Here is a 15,906-nt window from a genome sequence, read left to right on the forward strand (position 1 = left end):
GTGAGTTGTATTTTTTTTTTCTAAAAATAATATATAAAGATCTTAATTAATTACCAAAATAGAACAAATTTTAATCAAAAATTTTGTCTACAGTGTAACAACTGCTACAAGCCACTGCTGCACCCACACCAGCGGCTCAATTACTCGGATTACTCCCATCCAGTGACATGCCCACATTGTCGTGTAGTCGATACACACTTCGTGAAACCGCTGTCCTACTGTTTCACAAAACGGGTTTTTCCGCTGTTCCAGCAGTGGCCATAACAAACGGCGGTGCCGGGGCCCTCCCCCGGCACCCCCCCAGAAACGTGGGGTCTTGCACCGTCTCCTTCGCGACGGGCTTCCCCACCTGCGTTGCGCCCAGTCGTCAATACAAGCATGGCATCACGCGCGCCTGAACCAACCGATGAATCTGCTAAGTTCCTCACACCGACCTTGGCGAGCATAACTGAGTCGCTGTCCTTGCTCGGTCTGAGCCCCGAAACTCTCGCAATAAGCCTCGGCGAGTCACTTGCGGAACGATATCTGGCAACACTTCGGCCCAAACCCGTGGAAAGGCCGATGGTACCTCTGAGCACGTGCAGCGCCCCGCGCCGCATCCCCGTCGCCGAGCCGTCGAACCTGCAACTGTTCTCCAACGACTTCATCGACTACCTTAACCAAATCGCGTAAATTGTGTTTGTGTGACTTCGGACGTAATGACATTTTGGACTTTTACGTGTCCTCCTTGAGGCGCTAGGAATAATTTTTGTTAAAATTAAGTTGGTATTATTGAAAATAATTTTATGTATCGGTTTAGATCATATTATTGATTTTATTTTAATTTTATTCTGCACTTTGTTAATTAAAATAGGTAGAAGTTGATTTTATCAAAAATATTAATGATTAGTGACGCCAGAAATTGCATTTTTTTGTTTTCGATTGAACATCAAACTTGGTGTATTTCTTCTGAAGGATACAAAAAAAATAGTTTTCTTTTACGATTACTTTCAATTTCAGTGATACTGATATAATAACCCTATTTAATAGGGCGTTTGAGTGGTGTGTTGTTTAGTTCAATTTAGTTTATTAGTTATGTTTTATTTTAGCAAAATTTTAAACTTAACAATAAGTGTTATACAATATTTTCGTAGATTTATGGCTATTTTTCTTTCCTCCCACCAAATGGCAATTGCATTCTGCAAAAGCGTTGCAGATGCCTTTTTAGGTTATTTTCTTCGATATCATTTTGATTAACTTACAAATATAATTTTCACTTAAAAATGGTAAAGGAATATAATTGTAAGTGATTGCTGTGTCACCAATAATATGATTAGCTTGTCTATATATATATTACATTATCATTGTAAGATTATGTATGAGTATTTTTTTTTTTTTATAAAAAATTCAGTGATCAGCGGAGTTCTATGGAAAAAAAATATTTTTTATTTAAATATAGTTTTTTGGAATCGTGCCATATCAAATGAAAGAACCTCAGTATATGGAACAGAAATTATTTTGTAAGATAAAAATATCCGCTTATCACTGAAAGCATTTATTTATACGAAAAGAGTGGTACTTTTGTTATTGAGATGAAAATTAAATTGGCTACGTCTATAGGTTTAGGTTAGGGGTTTTCTTATAATTATCATGAATGTCTATTTATTTGTAAGAATAGCGCTTGGACATTGAATAAGCGTATAAGTGATGCACATTTACTCATTAATGTTTAACGTTAACGTTTTAGGTAAGTTTTTGATACATTTGATACTTATTACTCGCAAAAGTGATTAAAAGTGATAAAATTCCTAGTACTAGTGCGTGTTTAGTAAATAGCGGATAGAGACCAAGTGGTGCGGATAGGTAGGCGCTTAAGGGTGGACGCTCACTGGCGATCTGTAAGTAATTTACTATTTAAAAACTAAAATTACAATTTACGAAGAAAATAACGATATCCATTTGTTCTGTCAACGGTACTTGATATTCTCTGTGTTTGACTACACTACATCTAACATCTAACATAGCGATTGACGCTTATGCACTCTACAGTTAATATATATAGAACTGTTTTCACTTTGAAGTCTATTGCAATCGAAATTATCTTCTAGTTATTCATGTTGACTACTATTGATTACGCACACGAAACAACGACTGATCGATTGAAAATAAACGCGAGTCAGCATCTACGATGTATTTTTGATATAAATTACAGATTATAAATGGTCTTACAGCTCGCAAGTGAGCACTCGACTGAAAATAGCTTGTTTAAAAAAAAAATTAGATAACGTGATATCCGTGAACGGTCCATGTTCACTATGTAGGCAATAATTCTATGAAGACTTGAAAATTTTTATAGGTGAAAATATTTGCATTATTCTAAAAAATCAAAACTGCCATTTATATTTTACTAAACTAATTGCTTCGGTTCCATAACTTAGTACGTATACTAGGTTTTGAAATATTTCTACGTGGACTGAATACGAGTTTGTTCATACGTGTTGCGTAGTTAGTAGAGCCTTAGGATCATCACCTATCGATCTTCATCTTGCCATCATCCGCATCACTGCACCTCATCAATCGTCATTTTTGTCACCTGACACGGTTTGATTGGCGGCGAACTGGCGTACTATTTTCCGTTCGTTATATTTATAAAGTAAAATATTCGTTTTCTATCTTATTTATAATAGCTATTGGACCAAATAAATATATGACCAAATACTTCACGTTGGAGGAAAGCATTGGTTTACTAATGGCTTAAAATATATTATATTTATGATTTTTTTTACCAAAAGTCCTTTGAAGTTTTGTTAGTTTTTTTCGATTTTTTTTTTTAAATAGGATCGTAGTAGCCAGTTCGTCGAGTGTGATTGTTCTTATAATACCTCTCTAAACGTTTTTTAAATTTTGTATCCTCTCGCTTAAAGTTACTCTATGGTCGAGAATATAATATTATATATCGAAAAGTATGGTAGCACAGTATAGTATTGTAAATATTGCCGTTTTTCTACACGCAGATGCTTACAAAGTGTTTATTGAGATATATTATTGCATATTTCTAGTTTAGCCATTAATCGATAGTACATTATGTCAACAATATCAAAAAAAAACCCTAATTATTTTTAACGAATCCACCGAAATGTAATGTCATAACATATGTTAATCAATTTTAATTTTATCGAAGTTTGCTCGTTCGAATATAGAATTATATTTAAAAGTTTAATGTACATTTAAAATAAATGTATGTACCCAATAAAAAAAAATATTTGAAAAATTAAAAAAAAAATATGACGAGCTGTTGTTGGTATATTTAGGAAAATATTAAAAAAAAAAAAGAACCAGATCATCTGATGGTGGCCATGTACAAATAAAAGTGAAATGACATTACGTTTCGGTTATTTAGCGAAAGCGACACAAATTTTAGAATCATATTGTTTAATAGTCAATACAGAGCCATCTAGTGTAGATGTATTATCATAGGAAAGGAATATAATGAGGCGAAGCAGCATCCCCTCTCTCCGGTACAAATTCAAAGTAATTACGATATATTGAAAATTAATATCCACTTTTACGAGTTTATTAAAGTCCTCCAAAACAGAAAGGATCTTTTAAATATTTTATAAAGTGTAACATTACCTCTCTAGATACTAAAATAGAAAATTTTATAAGTATATTGATCAGAAGGCTCCTTAAATAAAAATACGTTTCAAAGCTATCCTTTATATTTAAGATGTAATACATAAAATACGACTAGTACTTTTAGTTGCAGAGTACAAAAAGTAAAGGAAAGCGTATTTTAATGATTGCCTACTAAATCTTAAATCTTCCTCTGTTATCAATTAAAAAAAATATTATTTTACCCCTTTTTAAAGTTCGTTCGTAATTGTAGAATAACTTATTTAACCTTTTAACTTGAATTGTCTATGAATAATTTAATCTTTATATCGTTAAGAATTTTCCTATGTCGAATATATATCTTATTCCCACTTAATCAGAAGGTTCTAACAGTGGCATTACCAAAGCTCCTTTAAAGGTAATACGGAAAGGATAATGAACAAATCCAATACGAAACATAAGGTTGTATAGATATAGGTAGGAGTGACATAAGAGTTCGACATTTCCTACGTAATTAATGCAACTGAAACATAATTGTAGTATGTGTTTGATTATTCATATTTTAGTCACTTAGTTATTTGTTCAGTTTGAATAAATGTATTAATTACACAAACGTTGCCAACTTCTTAGTTTATTTGCACATATTTGTTAAATTTTTGTAATTAATAACAATTTATTTAGACATTACATTCAAATTTCTTCATGTTGAATTTAATATGGTGTAATTTAGTGAATTGCTTCAAAGTACAAAGAAACAATTTGTTACTTTTGCAAATTTTATAAAGTAAATCAATTACATATAAAAAGTAACAGTGATCTAGATAATCTTTACGAAATAGTTTCTGTAAATCCTAAACGAAACGATCTACGTTTCTACTCACAGAAGTGACTAGCCGTTATAATGATTTTAAAGAAATTTCGTTTTACGTTGGTAAATTAGGAGCGAAAAATTGTTAATTATTATAAAACTATATCTCGTATTAGTTTATGTACATTTTATTTGGTCTCGTATTTTATAAAATGCTATTAGTATAGTACATAGTAGGAGCACACCATAAGTAGATAACCATGGACATGACGCGGGCCGAACTAGGTTTCGTGTCTTGCTTCTCAACCTAGATTAATCGAACCTTATTTCAACGGTAGTTCTCATTTAGGGTCATAAGTATTTCCTTTAACGATAATGAGCGAATGGGATGCGTGTTTGTGGTCATAATATATAAAATAAGTCATCTCGTTTAATTTTCATTACTAATTTTCACTATCGATTTAAGCGAGTTTTTTTATGAATCGTGTGCATTCTGGTCATAGAGCCGCGTTGGCGCGCTCATAGTTATTTGAAAGTAACATAAAAATTCGTAGAGTGACTTCATCATCATCATTCAATTCACACTCTTTAAAACCCTGCTCCTTCACGTTTATTCTTGCCTACAACGTAATTGGCATTCGTAAGTGTTCTATTTTTGGCAAAATATCCAAATAAAACAGTCCCATAAAAATGTGATAGGTAAAAAGACTATAGTCGCGCATGCTTAACTTCGTAAAAGGTTTAAGTCTAGGTAAGCTATTTGATAGAAAGCAGCAACAAAATAATTTTTGACGCAAATATGATCAATGGAGATTCTTTTATACGAAAAATTCGACTTAACTGTTAATCATTTACTTGACAACGTCTTACAGAAGAGCCAATTCATCATCGAACCTATGTAAATTGCAGATCTGAAAATAATATTTGTAGACTCCATTGGTCCGCCATATTGTCAACAAGGCACCCAATGATAACCGGCGCCTGCAATAAACGCTCAAAATTCTCCAACGCATTGGCTGATTATAGTATACGGCTGTTATTGGTTAGTGAAAGATGCAAATCAACGTGGTAATTTATATTTTGATATTCGATGTTTTCTACACTAATGTAGTTGTATGTATTGACATTTTGTATTAACTTTTGTAGTTTAGGGCTTAAACATCGCGTTCCATCGCATTTATCAATTTGAGTGACGTAGTATCGACTTGACATTGATACATTTTCAATAACATGAGGTAAATTTTATCTCAAACTAAGAAATGCGATGAGAGTGTGAAAAGTGATATAACAGCATTACTGAGATATCCCGAGGCGGATTTCGATCACTTGAGAGCAAACGCACAACCGAAAGACTGCCTAGACGATAATATACTTAAAAATTATATCTGGCTACTGACTTTTTATACTCTGTATTCACAGTAACACTTCTAATAATAAGAAGCTTGAAATCCTCACAACATTGACAATATATACCTAATACAACGTATACCTCATTTTTGATTTAAATGCGTTTGCTCCGAACGGTGTCAAATAATATTTCACTCCGAATAACTAAGATTGTGATCCAGTCGTAAAAATGAAATAAAAAAAAAAAGGAATTGTGGTAATAAGGATTTAATTGGTGATAATCTTACGAATTGGTTAAAGATAATAATTAAGTTATTGCGTGGCAATTAGGCTAACGTTAACTACGTAATGCGCGGGGTGCATCAGGGTATGAGTGTCATAATTTGTAATAATAAATATCTTTTGTACTTTCGTAAAGGTAACAAGTAATTTAGTGATAACATTTTTTCTATTAATGTATAAATTCGTAAAATAAACATCAACTAATGTACGTTTTTTTACTGAAATCTTAGATTTAGTATTTTTATAAGAGTAAACGAGTGTTGAACTCGTACGTGTATCACAGCGATAATAGGTATTGTGTAAGACCGCCCGTTCGTTGGAATTTAAGAAGTTGTCTTGACCGATGTCGCGGAGATCGTTATGATTATTCGCACTGCGGAATATTGAGATTTCTTCTTGATACGAGACTTACGGAGCGAGGTCATTTGTGTCTAGGCTAGGCTATCTTCACCTAACGTGTGTGTTACGATGCTTTTTAAAAGTTATTTTATTTAACTTAATTAAAACAAAAATATATATTCCATAAATTACGTTTTATATTTTTACAAATAGAAGCCAAACTTGTTATTTTCGCGGATTTTTCCACAATATAATTTGACTTTTAAAAGCATCTTACTTAAATATAATTTTTCAATATAAGAAATGTATGTTTGGATGAGTGAATAATTTATCGTGTTATAAAAATTTTCCCTTCATTTATAGTGTAGGTATACTGGTTATCTACATACTTTAATATTAACAATGGGTGTGGTCGTGTCGTATATGTATTTTGATATGATCTCTCGTTTACTTACAATTTTTCTGGAATATGGAGAGTTGATAAAGATGGATAGGATAAGAAGCTCAGAGAAACGCCAATTGATTAATTTTAAGCGTAACGGATAAGTGCTTGGAATACAAATAAGAATCGTTTTATAATATTATATAATATTTAACATATAACATTAAAATTGATATTATTCATAAAATTACTAAATATGTCTATGTATATTTTTATAAAAGAGCAGTCAATGCGAAAGGAATTGTATTGGTGGAATGAAAAAATAGAATCATAAGCGTTTAGGATATTCAGTTTATTATAAGAGAGGTGACGTTTTGTAACAATTCAAATATTGAGAAAGCTATTGATTTATAATGATAGTGAGCGTTGTATTGTCTATTTTGTAATGTTGGTAAAGCATGATGTAGTTTCTAAGGTTGTTTCAGAAAATTGTAATAAAACTAAGGAGACAAAAAAAAACATGTTATATTTTATACGGATCCTGATATTCGCTCGCTGCTCGAGCGGCGGGCGTTGTGTTAATTTACGAATATAGATTGTAAGTTTACTCTTTAAAAGAGTTTTCGCAGGTAGTAGTTTTAGTAGGCTTAGTGTTTTTTATACTGGCTTGATGTTGTGACATTTATTATTAATATGATATCGATTTAACGCAGAACTACCGAACGAGCGGCCAACACTGATCAATAGCAGAATGTGTAGTGGGTACTCGGTGAATGGGACATTTCGTTGATTTTGTTTACGGACGAGCGGGCAGCATTTCTGCAGTTGTGATCTTTACCAAAGTGTCGCTGTTCGCAAGCATATCATTTTATTATGACGCTAGATACATTTTCGGTACAAAATTTAGCGAAGTTTTTATTCTATTCGATTAATAATATATTGTTAGACAATTCCTCGTTGTCAGCTTTGTAGTGGACAGTAAAGAATTGACCTCAGATTAAATTGAAGCCGTTTCTAGTCGACTTCATCGGCTTGCGAATGAATCGTTCGTCTAATCAATGATGTTAGCGAGTTCAAATTGATCCATTACAACTCTGGCGATGAACCTGAATTACTTCAGTTATTTAGCAGAATTATATTATTGTCTAGTGTTTCCGATTATGTTACGTTTTATATTGCTTATATTATATATTATTGATACAATGTTCATTAAGTATTTAATATTCATTTGATGAGGACCTAGTCGATTCTCTATGATATCACATCTCCCAAAGTACAAATTCCTTGTTGTTTAGTCCAATTTTGTTTGACTGTTATTGACTGGAAATTATTTTAGAGAATTCGCATCGTCTTTCAGGTCGTGTGAATTGTAGGTTCTATTTACGAACCTGTATCGGTTTTAGTAAGTCTTTGTCTATGACAGGCGAATGGAGTGTTTGCTCTGTTTATTTTAAAATATTACTATTGTCTCTGGCAAAGGTCTTGACATAGATAACGTTAACAAATAGTTCAAATGAACCCTTAAAATTATTTCAGTAGATATGAATATAACGTGCCGTGTAGGCAACTACAAAGTACCATTACATTATGTTTAGCAGCTCTTAACATAGTTTGAATTTAGATTAATTTTAATTTACCTATTTTAGTTATTGCACAATTAATAACCCAAACTTAGTTACGTTCATTACCTTCACTAATTCTTACTGTATGCACACACAGGTTAATTTTAAGATTTGTTTAAACTTGTAAATTTATGTTCAGCATTCATATTCGTTTTTTACTTACTATTGTATTTTTGTTATACGTAATCGCCTACTACACATTATCTAATTGGAAAGCTAATTAGTATTCAAATATATTTCAAATGACACTATACCTACAATAAAACCTTTATAAAAATATAATAAAAATTTTAAAAATATAATTTTGTTTTACTTTTATAATAATAAACCTACAAGTTCCTCTAACAACTTGAATCATCCTCCTTGTTTTATAAGTTACATATGTGTAAATATGAAATTGTGGTGGTAAATACTAGATGTGTAAACAAGCAAAGTATAACCGCAGCATGCAACCCACCCATTAATACATTTTTCAAAAATCTCAATTCAAACCAAAGGCTGTTTTGGTGCTGTTCTCTGATGTCTTCCTCTATTTGAGCAACAGTTTGATTAGACAGCACAATCTTTTCTAAGAATGTCTCGTAGGATTGTTCATTATATTTAAGCATAAGCTGGTGCATGGATAAACTTTGAGCATTATTACAAATATAGCTAGGTTGACATTTTAATAACTCACAGTTATCAATTTTTTTTTTCTGCCAATGTCCAAAAACTTGTCAAAAACTTTACTATTTGATAGTAAGCTAGCACCATTTGACAAGTCCTTTGCGTGATGTACTTCAGGCTAGTTCCAACCCTGGACAGTTTTGATATCTTCCAGTAACACGCTACAGCTGTGCAGGATCTGTGGATCCACATGAGTAATGCTATAGCATGTTTGCAGCCTCCTTTAGAAGCGGCACAATCGTTACATTATACGGAAATAACAGCTTCGTCTTCTTCATCTACCACTACTGTGACAGCATATGACCTTGCATGTAGCTTATGTTCTGGACAAATTTTGCCCCTCACTGTGCACATGTTCCCACTACGTTTAAGATGTACATAGCTGACAGCGTCATCACCGTACGATGGTCGAGAGGATCTAAAATAAATAAAAATATATTTAAGTGGTATTTTCATAACATAACCTTAAAGATGAACCCTCACAATAGAAATAATATAAGTATGTACTTTATGGAAGTTTGAGAACTACACTGTGTTTTAATTATTATTATTACACATAATACTTACATACAAGTTTTAACATTTCGGAATTCAGCGGATCAGAAGTCATTATTTGATGCAAAAAATTCGCCCAGCATCAACAAGTCGATTCTCGGCAAATTAGAGCTATTTGCCTTGATGAATCCTTGTTCCATTGCTAACGTTTCTTTGCTGTACTTTTTTTAAACTGAGATAATAGTATTTAACAACGCAATATCACATAAACGGTGACGTTAATATCGAAACGAGTAAACACAAGGTAAGTTCGAACGATATACAAATTGTCAAATTAAAACAATATTACAAAAGCGTGACGTCACGCGATTCTGATTGGTGTTTGACCTAATATGGTGGATTCTTATGTTCTGTATTTTTATTTTTATTGAAATAAATAGAATCATGTGATTCATTTATTTTTAAATTACATATGTATGTAATTTAAAAATAAATGATTTACTTAGGGTCTCTCTATCCTATATTATTATTTAAAATTAAAATTTCAGTGATTCTTAGGTACTGTCATCATGCCTATTCATAATATGCTGTAGTGTGGGTGGTTGACGTTAAAGGAATAAGGTATCGTGGGGCCTCAGTTTGTATGGTGTCCCTCTAAGATCAATTCTCGGACCTTGTCTATTCCTCGTGTACATAAATGACTTGTACTTGTTGGTAAAACACACGATATAGTATTGTTTGCTGATTATAGCTCATTAGATTTTAAAAATAATAGAAAAAAAATTCAGGATGACAATGTAAACAAAGCTATCTTCTGATATAGTACACTAATTTAGCCTAAATTATCTTAGTTTAAATGTGAAAAATTTATTTAAATTAATTCAAGCAAATGTGAAAAATTTGGTGTACCTATCAATGGAGAACCGATAGATCCAGTTGAGTCAGCTGAATATCGTTACCTTAAAAATTGTAAAAAAATGTATCTGTATGCTGATGTGTAATGCTCATAACATTGGTACAAGGAAAAAACACAAACTAATTACTACTGTTACTCAACCGTAACTCTTTTTGGATCTCTCAATTCAGTAACTCTTTTGTGGATTATATGTGTATAGAAAGTATACGTTTTTACAACAGGATACCAGAAAGAGATCAAAATGCCTCTGTCGCCAAATTTAAATAATAAGCTTTAGTAAAAATAGCTTATTAAAAAATAAGAGAGTTCATGGTTAGTACCTTGGGAATGAAACGATCGCCTTCTGGCTATTTTTTTGGTATAGTGAATAAAACCCGCTGAATTACTTTTGCCGGTTCTTCTCAGATCAGGGTATCTTCTGTTCCGAAGCGAGGGTAGTTTTACACGGCAGAATAAGTGTATACATTACATATTTTCATTTTAGGACAGACATACTCAGTTGGCTTATACAGAATAAAAATAACTATATATAAAGAACATTAATAAGATTAATTGGCATTAAATTTTTTTCAAAAAGAGTAAGTTAATTTATTTATGATAGTGTTATAAGAAAAAATAAATATAAAAACATGATTTAATTTTTCAGTATTTTTAAACAAATAACATCCAACAGTAGTAGCCCTTTCAGATGATACGAAAAGCGGTGGCATTAGCGGCGTTTGACACATGACATCTAGAAAGCAATCACTAAATGTGAAGATCACTGTAAACCAATCATAGATTATAGATTTCGGAGGCTGCGCTTATATTTAGTGTCACTTGAAAGTGCGACTGTAGTAGATTGTATTACCAAACATGTATACAAAATTTCAGCTCAATAGGTTCAATAGGATAGGGCTAGTTCCAGTTGCATGATTTAAGCCGGGTGCTATGCTCGATAACCAACTTTTACTAAAATGACATAAGAATCACTAAATCTTGATTTAACAAAGTTTATCTAGTTAATAAAATAGGATTATTTATCGTTGATAATCTCATTAAGTGCACCAGCTACGTATAATAATGTATGACTGCGCCGTCGACGTCGCTCCATTGTTTATGTATTCTTGATTTTATCAATAGGCATTGAAGTTCTTACGTTATTACCATCGTAGATTTTTCTTAAAGTTGCCCGCGACTTTGTCCGAGACAATTCATGTCCCGTAAATGCCGGTATAAACGTATATCCTTGTCCAGTCTCAGGCTATTTCAATGCCAAATTTAAAATTTTATTACGACCAAATCAATATCTTGGTCGCGTGGTAACCGAGACAGACTCTTTTTCACATTTATAATATTAATATAGATGCGGGTTGTTAGCACCTTGTAATGGCCTGCCTTTCCCAGTTATCGTATTTCATTTGGACATTATCTCTCTTTAATGACTTGACCGCCAGCTAACGCAGTGTTACTGCGCTGATGTTTGCGTGTCAATCCGTCCCGCTAACAATTTGCGGTGCCTTGGGTTCGTTTAAATTCTGATTATTATTATTTTTTAAATTAATTAATTAATTATAAATAATTAACAATTAACAAATTATTGTATATGTACCGTTGTGCGCAACATTATTTGCTTAGATTGTAGATATTTAGATATAATATGTAGTTATATATTCTAGATCGCCGTTTGTTATCAGAGGTTGTTTATCTATTTAATGTGAGTATTAACCATACTGGCTTACGATGTGATGCTTAATAAATATCGCAACCTTTCGCTTAAGTAAATAATGGCTTCTCCAAAACAAAGGCTATATCTCACACCCTAGCAAATTAGCTCAAGGTTCTGTCAAACAGAAAGCGATTTAAAAATTATTAAAATTATGATTCACTTTAAAATAATTTAATATAAAACGTACCTACCTATATGCGGTGGTTAGTAGATAATGCTTTTAATATTATCACTGTGAATCACAAATAATAAACAAAAATAAAAATCTTAAATTAATAGTAATATATAAAAAAAATGCATTATATCAAATAGCAAATAAAACAGATATTTGGAAGTTTTTAGAAGAATAATATTAAACTAGTGGGTCACCCTCGAAACTTCGCGTTTATTCAAAAACATTTTTTGTGAATTTCAAATCCTATGACAGATTTTGTTATGATTTCATTTCATTGTAAACTGCAAGTCACTCATCTACATTTGGCGCTAAAATGATGTAACTTTATTTCAATTAAATTTTTAATGTCAAATTTCTTAAGTTAGAATTGGAGCTTGTTGATAACAATTTTACTTTAATTTTGTTTACGTTTTTAATTTTTTAACAGGAACTTTTTTCCGCTCTCTAAAATTAATTATTTATTAATTCTGTAATTTTTTGCACATCTTCGGTTGGAGCTCTTCAAAATGAGACCATAACCGATTTTTTATGTGCAGCTATAGTCCCATAACCACAACAAAAATCGGCTTACGCTAATATATAAGATGACACTAATATTGAGTTTTTTCGAATTATATATTTATATCTCGACATAGTATAAAGTAGCTTTCAGCCGTCTATACGCTTAGATATTTTAAACTACACAACGTATTTCACTGGAGTTTTCATCAATAAGCAGAGTGATTCAAGAGAAAAGTTTATAATTCTGCATGCCTTATAAACTTTCCTCTTATTCATTATATTAAAGACGTTAAAACTGAGACTCAACTTTCCTAACTGGAAAACTACAAGATTTTTTTTATGTTTCTTCCACAATCTTAAAATATATAGATACACCCTTATTTAAAATAATAACGCAAAAAGCTAAAACAAAATGCTAATATATTAAAATTTGATATAATGTAACCTTCGATATGTATTAACTTCGATTAACAATAACAAATATAATCGAAATACGACTAACGAATGACAGGTGGATGTGTATTTGATTACATTGCAAATCATTCGATCTACTTCAATTATTAATTTCACGTAACATGCAAGGTGTTTATATTGATACGTAATTGCGTACCTAATGAGTTATTTAATCGATTTTTTATTTTATCAATTTAATTGAGCGCTATCCAACGTATTTATCGGCCTATAAAGCTGAAGGACAAACGAATAAATCTAATGGATATTCGTAGTTGTACATTATTTTTATTTCAATGTAATGTCAAAATGTAAACAATAAATCATTGATATTATGTACATATGCGAAATGGTGTAGAACGTTACGGGCCGGAGATTTCGTAAACTTATTAATAGTTTGAGTTTTCAATCTAGCGGTGTATGATAATATCGTGAGGAAACCTGACCAAGACCAAGAGAAGAGCCTGACCAAGGCCTTTGCCCAGCAGTGGAGCATTTAGAGGCTGGAGTCAGTGCAGACTACATAAGATGTTTTATTTAAAAAAAAAATCGTGATCATGATCTATGAAATTGTAAACATAAATTAATTAGTAAGAATACGGTGGCAATTGTTAAAAACACTGAGAAATTGGTAACTTTTTTGTTATACTCGTATAGTTTTTATATGGTAAAGTGTATTACGGTTGTAATTATAATATTTAAAAACAGTTAAACTGTACGTCCACTGTATAAGAAGCTTACAAAATGAACGTACCTTTACCCACAGCTCGTCGGGATGGGACTCAAGCCTATTCAAATTCGTATCTAATCCCACCTTCACAAATTTCGAGATAACGACGGCAACGAGCTTCTTCCAAACGAACATGTATTTCCTCTATTATTAGAGTTGGGATTAAATAGAGATTTAATTTGCATAGCATTGCAATATATTCGGATGCGTCATTCGAGCAACGAAAGCTAGCTTGTTATAGACAATCAAAGTAGTTGTGGTTATTTAATTGTTGATACTATTATTCATTTCAATACTAACGCCCCTTCCAGTGACTCGCCTATAAGGGAGAAAACCTCAAAAGGCCGCAAATCCTTAGGCTTTAGTTCAGTAAAAAGTTTTTTTTTTTATAATATAGTTTGAAGGACTAGAAAATGGGCCACCTGATTGTCGATGGTCATCACTGTCAATAGTGGTGCCGTTAAAAAATTTACCATTTCTACCATCGCCAATGGGAAAAGGCTCAACAGTACAGTACTAAGTATTGCTGCTTTGCGATATAATACCTATATTATGATGAGTGGTTTCCTAACAGATAATTGAATCCGTTTATTAAAAAAAAAACTTGTAAAAACCCGTATTCTTGAACTAATTGATAATATAAATAAATATTAAATGATTTGATTATAAATAAATATATTAAAATAAATGCTTTAGAATAAAGTAACTAATATTTAGAACTAACTTGATTAACTAAGATGAATTCATAGATTCACGCATTTATAGATGTCCTATCGTATAAAATATAGCGGTTAGGTTTATATACATTAATTTAATAATTTATTATGATAAAATTAATTACATAACCTTAACTCCCCACGTGTAGTCAGTACGGGAGATGGTTTAAAAAAAAAAATTATCATATTATATCTATATGTAAATTATGACACTCATTGAATCTGAATCGACTTCATTAACCTCTTTCATTAACGCAGTATAAGCGCTCTAGAAATTGAATCATAAAATTATTCGTCATCTTCAAAATTGTCTGGCGTCGAGATCCTCATTATCAATTAATTTTATCGCTCAGGTAGTTAGTTACAAGGCGCGTTCATTATTACTGGCTCAATATTAAATATGTATTAGGAGATAGCTGCGTCGCGATGATATTAAGATTGACCGTACACTGAGTAACGATGTCACAAATTATATACACATCTCTTTCTGGCTTATACTTAAATTGATATGTTTGTCCCTTTCAAACGAATTTTACGTACACTAAAAGGTCCTACGCGTACGCTGTAGTGCTTTGTATCTATAGATAGGGCTGTCCATGCCTTAGACGTTTACGGGCGATACAAATTAGACTGGCGGGCTGCTGAAACAAAATATTAGTCTTTCACTTTTCAAGTTAAATTGATTGTTGTACAGCATTTTTAGTGTCTGATTAATAATATCTGAAATATTGTACAAACCTGTCAATATCAAATTTATCTTCAACTGACTTAAAATCAATATTAACTTCTATATAAAATCTCGTCGAATAAATAGCGTCATTTTGAGTGACTGCGACTCGAATTGAATTTTTATAAAATTCAATATAAAATAAACACATTGTCATTTATGGGTTATGTTTTATTAAAATTACGTTTTAGCCCAATTTTATCAATGAAAAAAATTAAACTGACCTCCATTCTTTTTTTTAAATCGGCTTCAACTGTTGTTATTAGTATTCTTATTTAAATTAATGGAATATAATAATATTCCATTAATTTTATTGAGTCAGTATATTGCGTGATTATATATGATTGCGTCTCAAGTTAGAAGTTGCAATGTAGATATTAAAAAATCGTTTCGCGGGCTAAAATAGAATGGACAAGCCCTACTATATAACAGATAACCATTTTAATAGTAA

General features: G+C 31.7%; 1 protein-coding gene and 1 pseudogene across 1 annotated transcript in view; one reads left to right on the forward strand and one right to left on the reverse strand.

Annotated features, from left to right (window-relative positions):
* The window catches only part of LOC113391666 (headcase protein), a 52,659-nt gene extending 43,986 nt beyond the window's left edge, over positions 1-8,673 (forward strand). The window contains exon 5 of the mRNA XM_026627710.2: positions 94-8,673. Coding sequence (XP_026483495.1) covers positions 94-264 — 171 coding nt within the window. The 3' untranslated portion in view covers positions 265-8,673. The remainder of the gene's footprint in view (positions 1-93) is intronic.
* On the reverse strand, positions 7,490-9,999 carry LOC135193458 (uncharacterized; annotated as a pseudogene).
* Between the last annotated feature and the right edge of the window lie 5,907 nt (positions 10,000-15,906).

This window comes from Vanessa tameamea, chromosome 10 (assembly GCF_037043105.1).
Source record: "Vanessa tameamea isolate UH-Manoa-2023 chromosome 10, ilVanTame1 primary haplotype, whole genome shotgun sequence".
NCBI classification, from domain to species: domain Eukaryota; kingdom Metazoa; phylum Arthropoda; class Insecta; order Lepidoptera; family Nymphalidae; genus Vanessa; species Vanessa tameamea.